The sequence below is a fragment of the Argiope bruennichi genome, chromosome X2 (assembly GCF_947563725.1).
Source record: "Argiope bruennichi chromosome X2, qqArgBrue1.1, whole genome shotgun sequence".
Taxonomy (NCBI): domain Eukaryota; kingdom Metazoa; phylum Arthropoda; class Arachnida; order Araneae; family Araneidae; genus Argiope; species Argiope bruennichi.
In genome coordinates, this window is record NC_079163.1 from 118,505,597 (window position 1) to 118,524,898 (window position 19,302).

At 27.3% G+C, this 19,302-nt stretch overlaps 1 protein-coding gene across 1 annotated transcript in view; it reads right to left on the bottom strand.

Moving 5' to 3' along the window:
- Window positions 1–16,784, bottom strand: part of LOC129961052 (uncharacterized) — a 179,818-nt gene extending 163,034 nt beyond the window's left edge. The window contains exon 1 of the mRNA XM_056074855.1: window positions 16,665–16,784. Within this exon, the coding sequence (XP_055930830.1) occupies window positions 16,665–16,713 (49 nt within the window). The 5' untranslated portion in view covers window positions 16,714–16,784. The remainder of the gene's footprint in view (window positions 1–16,664) is intronic.
- Window positions 16,785–19,302: the final 2,518 nt, after the last annotated feature.

Genomic DNA, 19,302 nt, shown 5'->3' on the forward strand with positions numbered 1-19,302 from the left:
ATTTTTGATACACCTTCTTGAGTAGCATCAAATTTGAATTTAGAATTTACAGGTGATATGTCATTTGGTAATAGTTGTAGTTTTCGCTTAACTAGACGGGATATTTACTTTAATTATTCATTCCAAGATTTCATTAACTGTAGACTTCATTAGAGTTGGATTCATTTGTTAATTCATTTAGGCCTCGTTCATTCAACAAAAACACATTTTAACAATTGAGAGGTTGATAAAAATGTGTAAAAAAATGTCATTTTGTTAAATTTCATTAATAATAATAGTTTCAAACTATTTTTGACAGAATATAAAACAAGTTTCAAATAATATTAGCAATTCTTGATTAATTTAATATAATTTTGATCAGCGTCTTTAATAAAACTATTTTTTTGTTGGAAACAATAAAAAAATTTATGACACTTTTCTTGCGTAATAAATATTCATTTTGAAGTTGTTGGGTGATATATAAAAAAGAAAACACATTTAGAAATCATGTGATTATAAAGAAATGAAGTAATGAATAATGTAGCATATTCGTTTTTATTTCTGAAAAAAATGTTAATGTGTACTTTATTGTTAGTTAAAATTTTTTCACTTTGTATTCTTTCAGTTTCAAATACAAGGAAGAATAAACAATACAATGTATAAATATCATAATTTGCTGAAAATTTTAAGTTCCTTATCCTTTCCGATCAAATAGTTAAATATATATCTAATATATAAAATTCTCGTGTCACAGTTTTCGTTGCCATACTCCTCCGAAACGGCTTGACCGATTTTGATGAAATTTTTTGTGCTTATCCGGTATCTATGAGAATCGGCCAACATCTATTTTTCATCCCCCTAAATGTTAGGGGTAGTCCATTATTAATTAAAAACTAACTTTCCCGCCAAAAAAATCTTCCATTTTTCCCAACGCCAACTTTTCCGCCAAAAAAATCTTCCATTTTCTTCATCGCCAAATAAGTAAGGCATCAGTTGTTTTTTTCTCCCAACAGTAATTAGGCTAGGGTTAACATTTTTCGACGGATTATTTCAAACGATTCTGTTTATTTTCTTAATGTTTTATGCATTTAAAATTAAACATTGTTAATTAATCCATGTTTCACATTCATTCTGAAGTACTTTTGAATTAAAATAACACAGAATAAAGGAAATTAAAAATGTCTAATCTGCATAGCGTTACCCCAACTGGCGTAGAAAAATTTACGCATTTGCGTTGACGTAACTGGCGAAGAAAATCCACGCATGCGCATTGTTCTGATTGTTGGCATGACAACCAACGGACGATTTAAATTATTTTTAGGTTAGTTGCATGCTTTTGTAAGTAAAATGTATTTATGTTAGTTATATATTTTTTGTATATGCTTATAGTTTTAAGTACATCGTTTTTTAAGTAGATTTTCTTAAACCTGTTTTCGACCGATTATTTTAAACGATTCATTTTATTTTCTTAGTGTTTGATGCATTTAAAATTAAACATTGTTAATGAATCGATCTGTTCATGATGAATCTGAGAAATTTTTGTTGACCAACTCTTGAGATATTACATAAATTAAGAAAGATATTCTTTAGTGACCATAAAGTTTAAACGCTCAGTGACTCTATTATCAGTAATCATATTATTAAAAAAAATGCTTTGTTTCAGTAAAAAATATTATATTAATTGCAGATTAATCATTTACACTGTAATTTAAAGCATAATTTCTACGAAGGGTAACAGAAAATTAGAGAGATATATATCACGCTATAACTGAAGGCCTTTATAATATTATGAGTGAATTATATGACTATCAAAATTTGAAGTTTTAAAATATTTTGCTGAAGAATCTATTAAAGTTGGAATTGCGTAAAATGTTTAATGGTACGACCGGAGTTTTATCCCCTGCTTGGCGAAATTTTTAAAAATCGCAAACAACGGCCTTGCGAAATGTTCAAAAGCAAAGAAGCAGATGTTCAATTATAGTGCATAATAAAGATTGCCAGCTTTGGTGCGTTATCGCAACTTGGCGAAGAAGGGGGTTAAACTCCGGTTAAACCTATTTGATTATTAAAATTTAAACGAACATTAAGATTGGCGAACCGGCTGGTCGCCAAAGGCGGCTAGTATATATATATAAGGAACATAATTGCATAATTAAAAAAAATCAGTCAGTACGATTTAGTAACAGAGTCGTGTTTGTAATGGGAAAGTTAGTTTTTAATTTCCAGGACATCGATGATATGGTATCCACACAGATTTAGGAGCTGACAAATTTATTGGGGGTTAAATATCCTCGTCTAGATTGTGGTGTGTTATCAGAGGAGAGATGTAGAATTTAAAGAGGATTGATGCCAGTTCAAATACCAGTCTCGTGATCTGGTCCCTAATTTGAAATTACAGTCTCTAATATATATTGCAACTTTGAAAAGTGGCCTAATATTACAGATTGAATCAAAATAGTTCATTACTACAGCGAAAATTATAAAAAATATTGAAAAGCAGAAAACTATTTCGATATTAGAGTTTTTTACTGTTGCATTATATTTGATGCAATTGAATTGTGTTCCATTTATGCATGAGAATGAAATAAATACTACTTACTACTAAAAAACAAACAATAAAAATTAATTAAATGATGTTTAGATGAAGTGTAAATTATTTTTAATATTAGAATAATTCTTTGATGATAAATGTCTTCTTAAACGAAGAAATTAGCCTTCAGTATTCAAACATTATAGCTTTATAAAAAAACAGCTTTTTAAAGTTTTGAAATAATGAAATTCATATTTAAGATAATAAAATTTACGCATCTTTATATGAGAAAAAAATAATTCTACAAAATTATTTTAAAAATCCAATTTCATCTTCTTTAGGCTTTTAATTAGAGAAGTAGCAAATGGCTTTAAGCATTTTCCTATGGCAAACTTTCTTAAGAAATAAAGACAGTGACCAAACAATATCTTAAAATTGTGTTTGAAACAAATATGTCCTTTTGACAATAACTGAACAACAATCAGATAGTAACTAAATAGAAAAGTGTAACTTATATTAAAACAGAATATGTAAAAAAAAAGAAATATCATGGTTACATCTTGAAGATAACCTATATGTAAGAGAAATCTACATGTTTAATGCTTCCCCGATGACTCCATTCCGACAAATATGACCAGTGTCAGTATTAATATAACACTGAGTGATACAAACAGCATTGCAAATTGCAATTTTCCGGGAGCCAGAGCTTCTAGATGCCACGCATCCTTAGGAAACACTTTATCCTGCGTTCCACTCATAGTATGCAGTCCTAACAGCCAGATTCGTAGGTAATATCTGGATACTAAGGTTTATCACTGACACTGATTGTTTATAAGCGCTGAAATACATTTAGGCTTATGTATTTTTGCCATGATTAAGCTACAATAAGTATAGCTTACAAATTTACCTATGATTTGTCAGGCGTGTATTTTAAATTTGTTTAATTTAGGATGCTAAAAAGGTAAAATAATTCCTTCCATAGAATTCGTAATTTCCATTGAAATATTAGCTTTATTGAGTGTTTTGAAATCTTTTTCTCAACACATTTAGAGCAAAAGATTGATAGGTTCCGTTTTTTTTGAAGGGAAGTTTATCTGAAGGTAAAATTTAAGTTTGATGGAGAAAGGATTATAAGAATTCTGCTCGATGTTAACATCTTCTATGAATGACACCTCTTGAGTTTTAAATCACTGGTTGCAATTACAAAAAATGGGTATCCTGATTACTTGGTTCTGGTGTAAGTGTATTTCCTTTTCTAAGGCTGTTTTAAATTTATTTCTGCATCTATTGATAATGCTAAATGTAGAATTTTGAATTTTAATACATAAATATTTCAGGCAGTTGGAATTTAGAATACTTTTTTTTTCTGGTTATACATGTGTTTTGTTGATGGCGATATACCACTTCTTTCCTATTAAATTTAATAGCTAATTGCATCTCATAATGTAGTATAGATTTCTCATAATCTAGGAATGAAATAAATTAAATATGAGCTAAAGTGTTGCCAGATTTTGAACTTTTTACTTTAGTTCACTTCTGTGGAAAGGCATATAAACATAGAGTTCAAACTTTTCTTCATTTTGCTTCTCACAACGCAGTATGAGAAATATATTTTTGAAAGATCGGATGATTAACCAAAGAAAAAACATCTTTTTCTTGTATGTACTCATAAAACCTTTGCTGGATATATTTTACTATTTAGGAAGGTGCCTAAAACACTTTCACAAATCAATAATTGATTGACTGAGCATGATCGGTCTTTTGATGCATTTTTGATTTCAAAGCTTCCGAGGTCGGTATAGCCTGGTTGGTAGGGCGTTGGATTCGCATCCCTTGGGATTGAGTACGAAACACTCCGGCCGAAGACTCCCTGTGTATGTGGTAGCTGGTACACGTACAAATCGGTCGTGGTCATAAAGTCCTCCATGTCGAGACAATACCACTAAGAGTACTGGTTCAGAGGCGATTGTTCTCTGATTCAGGTCTGAATTGCGATCTGAGAAAGAAATGCAAGAATGAAGTCCATCTCGTAAAAAGCGCTGTGATGCGTGAGTAGCTGAGACGTACTCTTGATCCTAGATGGCGCTACTGAAACAAGAGACGCTTTCTCGGCTTAAAATTACTGACTTCGTCAGCGGGCATGTCTGTGACAAGTGTCATTAGAAACAACATGAATGCTTTCGCCTCCGTAACATCTCCTTGATATAGTAACTGTTAAGTAATCATTCCTTCATTTTCTCTTCGGCTTGGTGTCTTTTTGAAGATTATGAATCTAAAATCAACATTTAATTGATCGCAGTTACAATATATAATTTTTTCCATAAAAACGGAACGAAAAAAATTTTTTAGTTAACAAATTTTATTTGGAGATATTTACCCTATATAATCTGAAATCTTTGCCAAAACCAATAAATGTTACGTAGTCTCAATCTAACAATAAGTCACAAAGTAAATAACTTTTGACTTTCTTTCTGCATTTAATAATTTTAATGATTTCTATGCTAGGACGACTGTCAGATAGACGGTTGTTTTATTTTCTTTTCGATTTGATATCGCCAAGGAGAAGATCCTAACTCTAAAAATGCTATTTAACCGATCTGGGTTTCAGTACAACAGGTATTTTTTCCTTATCTTTAATAAATAATATTTTGCGTATTGAAAGTTACATTATTCGTCCAGTACAGCGATAAATTATTCTGCTAAATATAGAATAAAGCAATTGCATGTTTAACTATTTTCTTTTGACTGACAGTATACTCTGACACTTTAATTTAAAAGTAAAGAGCTAAATTATTTTATTCAGTTCTGAAAAACTTTAGAAAAATGCATGGTTGACAACTTAAGAAAATCCAAAGAAAGACCAAAATGAAAATCGTGTCTTTGTAAAGACTGACAAAATATTGAATAGATACTTGACATTACAAAGCATTTTTCGTTAAAATTTATTGTTAATACTTAAAGTGAGTAAGAATTGGGATTTTATAGTGAAATAGACTAATTTAGCTATTCAGAACCAAACGAATGATCATGTTGTTATGCTTAGAATTTAAGAGGTATTTTGGATAGTACTGGGCTAAAGATTTAATTTCATTTACTAACTTAAAAAATTGTTGGAGTTAGAAACTGTTGAAATTTATAAAGATAAGTCTTTGGTGCAATTAAAAATTATTTCGATTGAATTTGTATCTGTTGAAAATTTGATTCTTCATATAGTTGCCGACTTTGCCACTCTTACGTCATTGCCAAAATAATATCTTTTTTACTTTCATTTTTATTTCCTTGCTTTCTAACAATGAAAGATAAGATCCTAAAAAAATAAAATTATTTTATTTTGAAGGTAGATAACTTTTGTTCATTAATCAAAAGTTGTACGAGAAAGTTTTCTGCAACATCTATATTATTGTATAATGTTATTATCTGTAGTCGTGAAGTTTTGCTCTCAAATCTATTACTCAAATGTTAAGTGTTATTATATTAAATTTAAAAAATAGTACGCCTGTAATGGCTTGCATTAAAAAAAAAGTAAAATTAAAAAAAAAAATTAAAGAAGAAAACAATATCCTAAAATTTATTTTTAATTTTTCATAAATGTTTTAGAATTTTCACAAATTTGGTAACTATTGTGGATGAATTTCCTTCAAACATTGTTTCAGCGAATCATTTTTCACGATTTGCTTTTGCCCTCCATGTTTTTATTGAAAAATATTGTATTTAAATCTTTTTATTTTTATTTTTATTTTCTAGTTTTTTTGCATTAGTGTCAAATTATGTAATTTCTTTTCAAATACACAGCCAGATGGCGTCTCTCATACGAAATCAAAGTTTAATTAAAATCAATCAATGATAGGTATTTGATCCCAAGAAATTTAAAAAAGTGTACTTTCATGGAAAACACACATATTTACAAAATTTCTGAAATCGAATACAATACATCAGCAGAGTACGTGAAGATTTCTTTATTAAATTACTTATTTACAGATGTAAAGTAAGTCAAATTAAGCACCCCTTGTCATATCTGGTTCCTCTATTCGTAGAGCATTATTGCATATATATAATTTTTATTTTTTGTATATTTTCTATTCTTATGAGTGAAAAATTTGAAAACAATTTATTAAGGAAAAGTATTAATATAATTTAAACAAAAATATTTTCTACTTCTGCGTAAATTAATATAATACAAAATAGAAACCTTTTTTTTGCCGGAAACTCATATAACTCCAAATAAGAAAATGATGTTTTTGTTAATTTCATGAGAAAGTATGGGAATTATATATGTATATTAAATTTAAAAAAAATTTAAAAATGAACAGATTTTTTTTATTTTCAACTGTGACAATGCTTCATTTTCAATACTTTAACAAATTTAATTACCTCTGAAATACTTTTGAAAATTATTCATTTTATCATGATTTATTTTCTAAATCAGAGACAGTTATTAAAGCGTATCTTAATTTTAACTGTTTCTTTTAATTAGAAAGACTGAAACATTTTATTAGCGTATACACAGCTCATATTTGTGTTGTATACATGAAGGAAGAGACAAAATATGCATGATTTCTCATTTTGATAAACATGAATATTGAGTGTCAATGTTTAGAAAAGTAGAAAGTGGCTAATTTCATATATAGCTTCCAAATTATTTGTTAAATTGTTACAAGAGTTCAGTATATATAAATCTATGAACTATGGGAATGCTAGTTTTCAATTTGTGATAATACTTTGTATCAATGTTGTGCTATATGATAATCATAAATCATGAAATTACTGAAAAAGCTTTTTCGTTGAAAATCGTTAAAAAAATTATTATATTAAATAGCTAACTTTATTCCATTATATATTTCATTTCTGTTAATTTTAATAGTTTGATAATGCCAAAAGTTGTAAAAATAAAGCTTATTTTATGGGAAAATTTTTTTATCTCTAATATATAAAACAGAGTATTTATACTAGCGATATTCATATTTTCCATGCTGTTAATGAATTATATATATATTAAAAGAATTTCAGTGGCAATAATTTGCTCCAGACAGTTAAATGAAATGTGTGCTACTTCATTAATCTGTATGTGTTCGAAAAGTGGGTGATATTCCAGTCAATTGTGTTACTTATATTGTCCATGTAAATCTTCCATCGTACCACAGAATACTCGATGTTTGCAGAGTTATGCAACAAAGGCATAACTCATTTATTGCTGTGAAATGACTTGCAGAATATACCAGATTGTCAAAATATAGATTATATTAGATTAGTCAGCTCTTTCCACCGTATGGTACAGCAGCAGAAGAGCGAAGGTTTGCGACTAATAGTGGACATTGGGATTATGTCAACTAGCTCTGTCGTAAATTATCACTATTTGCAAGTACTCCGCGTTACTAATTTGGTCATTATCTCTGGAACTCAGTGTTGTGTGTCTGGAATGAGGCGAGTTTAAGTACTCACTAATAACTAACTTGATATTTTAAGTATTGATCGCCAATGCAAATTGGCATTTACACAATTCCAACAAATTATGTGTTGCTACATTCTAAATGCAGACATCTCAACTGTGAAATTCTTGCTCAAACTGTAATTTACAGAAAAAATATACGTCTAAATGTTTTTTCAAATGGGAGCTCATAGGAATAGGAATAGGATCTAAGTCTCCTAGTGATAACTCTCCCTAATATCTTTTTGTATATTCTCGGATCATATTTGTTTCTTAATAAGTGTAGAATAAGAACTTTTTATAAAGGATATATTTACAAATTCTTTTCCAAATATCAATTTTCAATGCTTGCATCATTTTACCCGTTATTGAAAAACTGAGAAAGTAAAAGGTCAAACTATTTACTAAGAGGGTCTTTTAAATTTCCTTGGGCATTAGATTAAAAAATAGACGGGTCTTGAACCTAATGGGAGTTAAATCTTTCATCACCCTCGAAATTTTCTCACGTTTTTGTGGCAAGGAAATATGGAGAGAATATCCTGCCAAATGCCCATTGTTTAAAATTTCGTTATCCGCCGAGGTGGGCCCCATAGCATAGTTTCGGCTTCGGCACCAAAGCGTCTTTCTTCCCAGACTTCGCAACACGGAAGATTTGCCATACATACAGGCCTTGTGGAAGTTAAATCAAATAGATCTGATGTTCACCAGTTGATGTAATGTTAAAATTTGGAAAGGATGCTGTAAGCTTAGATGTCGTTGTTGTCATCAAATCACATTCAAAATGTTGAGCTCTGATCCAAAGCACGAGTAATTTATCTAATTATGTGAAACTTAACCCATATTAATCGACTGATGAATATAAATGTGAAGAAAATTTTCTCTTCTGCTGCTTTGAAGAAAATTTTCAAATTTTATTCCATGTTGTTAAAAATCTTTTACTATGATTTTTAACAATTTTCTCTTTTTTTTCCAAATAATCTGACATGATGTATTCCTAAAAATGTGAGAAGCGGCATATTTTCTGATTTTAGGAAGCATCTAGAAAATAAAACTGCATTCTGAATTTGCTGATATTGAAAGTCCAAATGGATGAAAAGTAGCTTTGAACCAAAGGAAGAAAAAATAGAGTTGCTTGTTTTGTATAATGATATTTTTGTAAAGTTTTCAAAAGAAATTTTCTGATTTCAAGTCTATCTCGAATTTGAATCTCAGCGACACTTCTAACTTGGAGCATCGGTCGGATATGTTTACGTCTTTTTTTAAGATTTCTTGACATCAGACAAAATGAAAAGATGATCAGTTCCATTTCTGATTTCTAGACTTTCTTCCCATCAAAATGCAATATCAATGCGCCGTCTCTAAGCGTCCTTCTGTTTTGTATCATATAAACTATAAGCTGACATATACTATTTCCTTCCTAACTCTGTTTGTAATGGGCCGTTATTCGAGAAAGTATTTTCCTGATTGTATGTATGTCATGGTATTCCCCAAGTAGGATGTTGAGTAGATTTACTTTTTAGGTCACTGGGAATGTTAAGCGCTGTTGTTGCAAGGAAAACATTTCATTTCTTTTCGGATATGCCTTAAAATATAATATTTCCTTCAAAATATGTAAATATATGCTCCATTTCTTGTAAAAGCAAAATAACATAGTAATACTTTTAATCAAAGTTGTATTATGAAATTATGATGCTATTGAGCTATTAAAAGACGATTTGAAATTTTTTCACTGCCCGTTTAAGAAGAATTTAAAGCATATTTTGTTTCTAGTATGTAAGCCTAGAAACTAGAGTTCTTAAAATTAATGAGAAAAATTGAGCGCAAGTATCATGAAAGCTAAAACTAATAATTAATGAGAAAGTGTTTTGTAAATGTCATAAAAATAAAGCCTAAAATTAATAAGTGAAGGCTATATCATAGAATAAGATATATATCTGATATTAAACTTCAAAAACATTTTATACTAAAACTAAATACCCATGAATATGTTTTCAATAATGATTGGTTATTAATAACTGAGTATGCGTCTTAACATTTCGAAATTTATGCATTTGGGATCTTACAGAATTTAGGCATCATGATCGGTACTAATGGGAATTTGTTAAAGCGCTTTTTAATAATAGAAAAATACTAATTGTGAAATATGTAACATACATATAAAATTATAGCAACTTTTTTGCATCTCGCTTAAGCATTCTTTATGAAATAAAAATATATATAATGCTTCAAATGTATCCTTTACATTATTCTAAAGCTTAGCAAACTAAAGTATAATGATACAAGAAATGCACAAGATTAAATTAACAAATGTTTCAGAAAATGAACTAAAATACATATAATATTTCTGTAGCTATCACAAACAATTATTCATTCTTAGATATGAAATTAGCTAAGTTTACAAAATTGAAAGCTACGCGTATTGTACTTGATAATTGCATCTATTCATTGGAAAGAGGCTTCAAAAATTGCGAAAAGAGTTTGTAGGTCACACTATGTCTCCCAAGAACATCTCCCCTAAACTTGATTGAATTTAGGACGAAAGATTTCTACTCTCGAAGGTTTCGTTCTAACTAAATAGCCTGGAGCGAACGAGCAGCATTGCCTTCTAGGAAAAATATTTCCTATAATTCAACATTAACAGTGCGAACAAATAAGAAGATATCATTACTGTATATTTAAATAAATAAGTTTTGCTTCACCAGAGACACTACCACCTTCAAAGATGCCCGTATAAGCAAGCACTAATCACATTGATTTATTTAGGGAATGGTGCATTCTATCTATTCAATCTTGTATCACGAATATCTGTTGCAGAATTATTCCTTATCAGTGATGACTTCCGAGTTCTACTCTTACCAAGCGAAGCTTTTAAAGTGATTATTCTAAACTTCAAAATATTCCCCAATGCTTAATTTATAGTTAAATTACCATACTTTTAATTTAAACGATCATTATTTTTTAATTCTTTAGTGATAATTAATATCTGGCTTTTCTTTCTCTCATCTGCAATGTGGAATGAGGACAGATGCTCCAACATGTCCAATTATTATACTGGATCTGTTATTTTGGAAATGTGCACAAGTTTTCAATCTGTTCTATATCATCTTGCATAAAAAAGGAGCTATACTTAGTTTAAATTTTTTTATTTTATTTTGAATAAGCAATTACTACAGAAAGAACTATTGGCATAAACTTCTTCCCTAAATTTTTTATTTAAGGAAGACAGCATTTTAAACCTTTAGCTGTTTATCCAAAGAGAATTTTAGCTGTTGTGACTATTTTAAAATTTAATCCATATGAAAACTTTGAAATTTTAACTGCTCAAAATAATTAAGAATCTTGTTACTAAGCAAATTTTTACTTTAATTCAGACTATATAAAAATTGAAAGTTAATCAAATTATAATTAGTATAAAAAAATTCAAAATGTTCGGTCTAGAAAAAACGAAATAGTTGCATTAATATATTAGTCTCGTTTAAAGTTATTATTTTAATTTGTCGGTAATTCTAAGATATGACATTATTAAAATGCATTTCAATAATTTCAGTTTCAAGTATACAATTTAATATTTTCAATCAAATTCATCCAAAATAATAATAATAAAAAGAAAATGAAATAATAACACCATTTCAAATATTAGATGATTGACAGATAATAATAAATTGATAATTCAAGATTTTTTTATGGTGTAAATTGAAGAATTTACTTCAAAATAAAGAAGATAGTCTAAGTGAAATTATCTATGAAAATTATAAATTCGAACTTGTAACCACCTTTTTCAACCAACCTTTTCATTATTTTCTATAAGCTTGAAACTAATGATTTCATCCAACAATGGATGAATATATATTTTTGAAAAAAAATTATGTTTTTAGACTACGCAGCTTCTAGATGCCATCATTTATTTATTTTATCTTATTTAAGAAACAGTCACACAGATATTTCAAAACCAAATTTCAACAATTTAGCCTAAAAAATTAGAATAAAGCTTACAACTTTGCAAAAGAATCTTTTTTAAAGAAACGTCGAAGTTTTATAGTCACTTACAGAAATATTTCTTTGTGAATCGCGCGCTAAAACTGAAATTTTTTTTGGATCATTCTCCATATGGAATTGCTTATTTGAAAATCCAATTTTTCAAATAAACAATGAATATTTCTGAAATTTCAAAATGCATTTCAATCTGTCAAATATTAAGCTAAATGACAAAAAATATCACACCTATTTTATTCAAATGGTTAAATAATGTATTCGAAACCAATTTGTCATGACTTCTAAAATTCTACATTCCCATTTTTATCAAAATTAATGTTTGATTTTTTTTCTGCTGCAATTGTTGCAGACAAAGAAATGATATAAAATCGTTATCGAAAATTTGAGTTGAAAGTATAATTAAGGCTCATGATATGAACTTTCATATTCTTTTTCGTTCATTAAAAATTAAATATCGATAATATTTTCAAAATTTCAGTTTTTGCTATTTTACTTTTGTGTATTTAAATTATTAATTATCTCTAAATAGTATGGTTTCTGTAGTTAAGAATTAAGGAAATTCTACTTCGTAATAAAATAAATATAATAAATAATAATAAGCTTCATTGTTACTGATATTTTTATTTCTAAAATATAAAAAAATATACAAATTATTTCTAAAAAATACAAGATCTGAAATATGAATTGAATCGAATAGAAAAAATTAATAAGACAAATATTTCTTATTCATCAATAAATATTTTTTCACCACTACCAAAATTTTACCATCAAAAATATCATAACGCAAATTAATTATCTATATTAAAAGTCATGTTCCTTGAAAATGTTTTATTGATTACATATTGGAAAAGTTTGATAAAAAATATTATCCATGAGTATATTATTCATTATAAACTATATTTTAATATAAATATAATTATTTATAAAATATTATTCATTTAATAAGAAATATTATTCGTTAAAATCTTATTCATGGGCATTTTTGTGGAGATAACTTTCTTTTTTTGCATATTTAATTAAGAAAATACACATATTAATTATAAGTCTTTAAAGAAAAAATTGCAAATACTATTATTTCCATGAACGAATATTTATTAAAATATGGAGCATTTGTGTTTATTATATTTTGAATAAAATGGAATTTCAAATCGCATCGAAGAAAAGTATCATTTAATTTAAAACTGGAATAGAAAAACTTTTCCAAATAATTATAAAATGATTGAGCACGCTTATTTTCCAAAATGCTTATTTTAATGATGTAAAACATACAGTTTTATATCAAACAAAGGCTGTTATTTTAATGACTAACAATAAGAAATATTAAAAGTGATAAAAGCTAATTAAGTTAAAAATGAAAATTTATTCAAAATGATACAACCATTTTCATGAAACAAATAACCATTAAATTTGCTGAAAATATCAGTTAGTAAAATTACTAGAATTTAGATGATTATGAAACATATTCATAAATATAAAATAGAATAGTGAACATATTTGATGCAATATAAAATTAAAGACAAGAAAACAAATAATTATGTCTCAAAAGTGATTAGATCTTGTTGTATTGAATATCAACTTATATGGACTTGAATATTAATTCGTATTGTCTTTGATTATATCAGTATAAATAATCATAAATATAATAAAACTCAGATCCAATAATGATTTATTGGTTCTCTGGTTAAAATGTATTAATATAAAACTGCGTTTTAAACAACATTTAAATAGATGCAATTCTAGCATGAAAAAACTATAAATTTTATATACCTTAGCATGGGAAAAATGTATAAATTTTTATTAAATATTCACATATTTTTAGATCAGATTTCAGGCTTGCAATAGAAATTCACTCCAAATGTCAAATTCATTACTTTTTTATAGTTTTTAAGAGAATTAAAAATATTTTTTTAATTTGAATATTAGTCATCACATTGCTAAAATATGCTTCTCAATGCGATCAGACTTAACTCCGTATAAATTTGCATTTACTGTAAATTCTGAGAAATATTTCATTTTCAAAGAAATATATGAAAGTGAAATTATACCAAGAATTTGAAATTTTGCACTTCGGGAGAAAAAGCATTATTCTTTAGAATTGAATGGAAAATGCTGATGGCAGGTCTACAACCAAAATTTAGACTAGTATATTTCTAACATTTGTTTCCTAAAAATATCTCAAAGCAAAAGTGTAGTCATAAATTTAAATTCTCTTTTGAAATTCTCCACTAAAATGTAGGAAGCATAATATTCTAGCTCAACTGTGCTGCTTTATCCTGAGTTTATCCTTAAATATATCATCTAAGTAACATTACAATTCTCAAACGATATTTTCCTATGAATTAATTACAGATGAAAGCATGATTCCGAAAAAATGAAAAGCGTAAGACGAAAAAGGAAGATTCTTTTTACTCTTTATTAAACATTAAAAATAATTTACCCATTATAAAGTCTATTTTAAACATGAAAGAATTGTAATTAATAAAAATCTTAATAATTTCATATTCGAAAGAATACAGTAATTTTCGCCTAATATATTGAACACAATTTTAAATATCGTACCACGTAGTATTTATTTCACAATAATTCTAGTGAAACGGCTGCGAAGAAACTATCTATTTTTCATGCAAAATTGTTATATCATACTTTTATATATAAAAAAATTAATTTAATTGGATAATCTAATTTTTCTTAAATCGTTTGTGTTTTAATACTATAAAGTAATGAGCAATAAAAATTAATTATTATCCTAATTAATTCATTTTTAAATTACATTTATATAGAATGCACATTTTCATACACTGATTCATTAAATTTTTACAGGTTGGACAAAATTATAGCAGGCATCCTTCTTTTATTCCCTCCAAAAAGCAAAACTCTAAACCACAATATTTTTTCGATGGAAAAATGTTTTAATTTTCTACATTAATTGGAATAATAAAAATACACAAAGCAATTAATTTCCATCGAAAAAATAATTCAAGAATGAAATGCGAAATACAGATAAACTTTTACCAGGTTACAAATTATCAAGTAAAATCTAGATTTATATCAAGATGATAAATCACGAATTAATAAGAAAATGATCACGTAAAATTGAAGCATTTTACAAAGGACTTGAAATAAATAGAAAAATATCAAATATAAATAATAAAAAAGTTTGAGAGATGAATCATCAATAAGCATTTCTTATCGTGAGATAATTGAGAAATTGATCAAATTTTCTGAAGTATTTCTTTCTGAAAAGCTAAAATCTAAAGCGCAATGATTTTTTCGCTTGCATGATTTTCAGCATTAACTGGAATAATAAAAATACACAAAGCAATTAATTTCCATTAAAAAAACATTTAAGAAGGAAATGCGGAATTTCTCCAGCAAAAAGTTCCATTTTATTGTATTATAAACAATATTAATAATTTTATCGAAACGGGAACAGTTAAATTTTCACTACATTATAATTTACCAAATGACATCTAGAGTTATATTAAAATAATAAATCATGAAATAATAAGAAAATTAAAACGCATAATTGAAAAGTTTTAGGAAAAACTTGAATTAAATAGGAAAATATGAAATCAAAATAATAAAAGATAAATCATCAATAAGCATTTTTAGCGAGATATAATTTAGAAATTTATCGAATTTTCTAAAGTAATTTTTCTATCGAATTCCAAAAGAATTTTTCTCATATTACTAACACACGTAATACGCTGTGCAAATATATATATATATATATATATATATATATATATATATATATATATATATATATATATATATACGAAAACGAAACGAAATAGTTTCGGAATCGCAACTAAAAATTATTTCTTATTCAAACTAAAACCGAAAAAGGACACAGGAAAAACATCTTTATTCCCGTTTCTTTTTTTATTTGGTTTAATTTGTTTTTCCTATTAACTTGATTTTTATTACTTTTGCCTTTATATATATATATATATAAGAAATAAAAAGAAATTAATATCTTAAAATAAAGTCTTTTTAACTGAATTTTCCATATGGTAGAGAATCCATTACATCAAATCACTGTTTTCGGGTTTTCGATAATTTATATAAAATGTATCATCAATAGTTTAAAAAAAACCGTTGATCATGAGAAAAAAATATATAAAATTAACTTTAAAAAATATTCTCTAACTAATAAACGGGAAAAATTCTTTTAAAGATAAAACTGTCAATTTGTTTTATCATTAAAGATTATAAGAAAAATTTTAAAAATAAATCCAATTGAGAAATTTTGTTGCACATATTATCCAAAAGGAATAGAAATAGAAAAAATTCCAATAATCTGTGAGATAAATTTAAAAATTAGAATAAAAAAATGAAACCATTTTCTCTTTTTCGTCCGATATTATATAAAATATTTCAAAAAAATTTCAATAACATCTGCAAGTAAAAAAATCATTTATTACAAGTCACTGTGAAATAAAAGTTTCTTGCCTAAAAACCCAACGTAATTTATTTCTAAGATGAAAATTCACGGTTTTGACGAAATATCAATGTAATGAATTTCACTTGTTATTTTATTTATCATTTGAAATAAATTTTAATGAAAGTCAGCATTAAATTATTCTTTTCAAGAAAACCCATTTTATTTTTATTCAAAGTTTAAAATTAAGAGTATTGTTGAAATTTAAAAATAATTAATTTCATTTATTATTTTTCAAGTTTGCCCGTAAATATAATTATTAAGAACTTGAAGAATTTTAATGTTGAACTCACCGACAGCTGTGGAGAGCAGCAACAAAATTGTTCCCGGCACAACATCCATGCAGAATGTGTGCGACACGTGCCCAAAAATACAGTAATCAGGAACCAACGTTTTCCTGAGTTCCTTCCACTTTCCGTTTTCAGCATGCACTGACTCCAAAAATCTTCTCCCTTCTCACCACGTGCTTTAATTCTCTGCACCCCCTAGCGCGCATGCGTGATCAGGTCACGAGTCCCCTTCAAACCTAATCCCCCCCCACACCTAAAACTTCTGACTAGTGTAAAATTCGTTCTCTGACTTCAAAATCTTTCTCTTTATTTCCCGATACAGAAAATTGTTTGGTGCGAAGCCAGCAGATAGAGTCGACCAGGAGGTTCGATCGGAAAACTTTTCCTGCCAAACTCCCAGACATAAAGGTGGTTTGCCGGGAAAAGTGCAGGCGGTTCGCCAAGGAAAGAAAAATGGACGGTATCAAAGATTGAAATTGAAATGATTTTTTTTTCTAAGAACAAAGTAGGTATTTGCGAATATTTCAGTCAAAATACTCGCTATGCAAAGTAGTAGCATTTAAGCTGTAGCGAGAATCATTAAAAAATAAATGGAATAAATAAGAAAAACCTTTAAGGTAGAAAAAAAAAAGATTTATTTCCTTAATAATTGTATAAGATGTACGGAAATTAGATATTTGATGTTTTCGTTAAATTTAAGCACTTTACATTTTCTTCTCATGTTATAAATTGATGGAACGATTGAAGATATTGAATTGAATAAATATTTCCACTTTACGCAAATAATGACGTTTAGTATAAAATAGGAGCCAATTTTAGATAAAATATATTACATTTTGTAATATTTTTTGGGAAGATAAGATATATTAGCCTTTTCATTTTGATTTATTTAATTTGTGTCAATATTTTAGAAGATGTATCATATAATGGTGGGACATTTTAAATTCTGCGATTAACCAGATTTTTGCTCGTAAACAAAAGAAATGCAAAGTAGAATACAATTTTTGGACAATGAACTGCTTTAGCAACTTCGACAAATAAAAATTTCACTTTCTTTCAAAATATACTTTATTTTATAATATATGCTTATTAAACGAAAAATTAATTATGATGAAAATATATTGAATGATTGCGATGATAGTTGTATTGGAAAAGCAGAATTATAGGATTTTTTTTTTTTTTTTTTAGTTTTCAGTTATTTTTTATTTTGAATTTCTTTTTGTTGATGCTTTATCTTCAAATGAAATTAATATAATTTAATTTTGTCTAATTTAATATATACATATTTTTATATCTAAAGACTTTAACTGATAAATGACTATTGCATAAATATTACCTCAATACATAAAAAATATTCAAGATGCTTCTCATACAACATCATGTGGCAGGATATCTTAAATATAAATATGTAATAAGGAATTAAATGTCATACAAAACCATCTCTTTCGAGAATTATGTTTTAAAAAAGTGCTTACAGTTTTATTTGTCTGTGCTTATCTTATAAATTGAAAACTTTAAACACAAAATGAGTGCATGGAATTGTAGTAATAGATTCTCGTTGGTTATACTCTTTAAAATCACGAAAAGATACTAAACTGAAATATGAAAAGTTTAAATTATGGTATACTTCATTTTATGTAATTCCAGAAAGAAGAATCACAAGATTTAATTAGGAATTGTTTTTTCTACATATTATTGTCTTCCTTTTTTATATATATATATATTTCTAATTTAAATCCGATTTCTTTATCTGAATGATTCAGAATAAAAAGATATGATAAGCAAATCTTTCTCATGTGAAATTTATTTCATTAAGCAGGATTTGATCTCGAAAAATGGAATGAAACTTATATTCAAATCACCTTTGTAATATATTTAGAAAGGCCTTTTTGATAATTTTTTGGGCACTCGGACATGTTTTAGGAAGATTATATTCTTTCTCTAACAACGCTTACAAAGCAATCTTTTATTGACATCCTAAAATATTGAAAGTATATAGTCTGTTATGTAGCGTGTCAATAATTTAAGCTCCTTTATTTAGAGCTTCCAAGAACAATAACCATTCGTCAGAAATTACTAAATTTTGTGGATAACTTAAGAAACGACAGAAAAAAAATATTTAGAAAGAAACATATTTTCAAATATGACCTCCAGAAAGCACATTGATGAGAGGCTGACATTAATTTCTTTTAGCAAGACGTTGGTTTTGTGCTAAGTAATCTCGAGAAATTTCTACCTTTCATTGATTTTCGAACAAGTCCAAGAACTGTGAAGAAACATGATTGTAGTTTATTTATACTGGAAGAAGAAACCCTACTTCTTCAGAAGTAGCACAGGTGGTTACTATTCAAATAAAGGAGATCAAAACTTCAAACATTCAGATTTATTCTAGATAGATCATGTTTCCATAAGTTTCGACGGAATATCTTTCGATATTTTTGAATAGACTCTAATTTATAGAGTAACTGCTTCTACGTGAATTTGACTCACAACTCCTTTAATGAAAATAATTTTTTTTGCTTGTTGAGAGATCGATTCAGAGTGTTCACTTAAAGTAGAATCGAATCACAGCGCACTTACGATTTTCGAATCTAAATCCAGACTTAATGCTGGATATTCCTCCTTAGTAAAAGTGATGGAT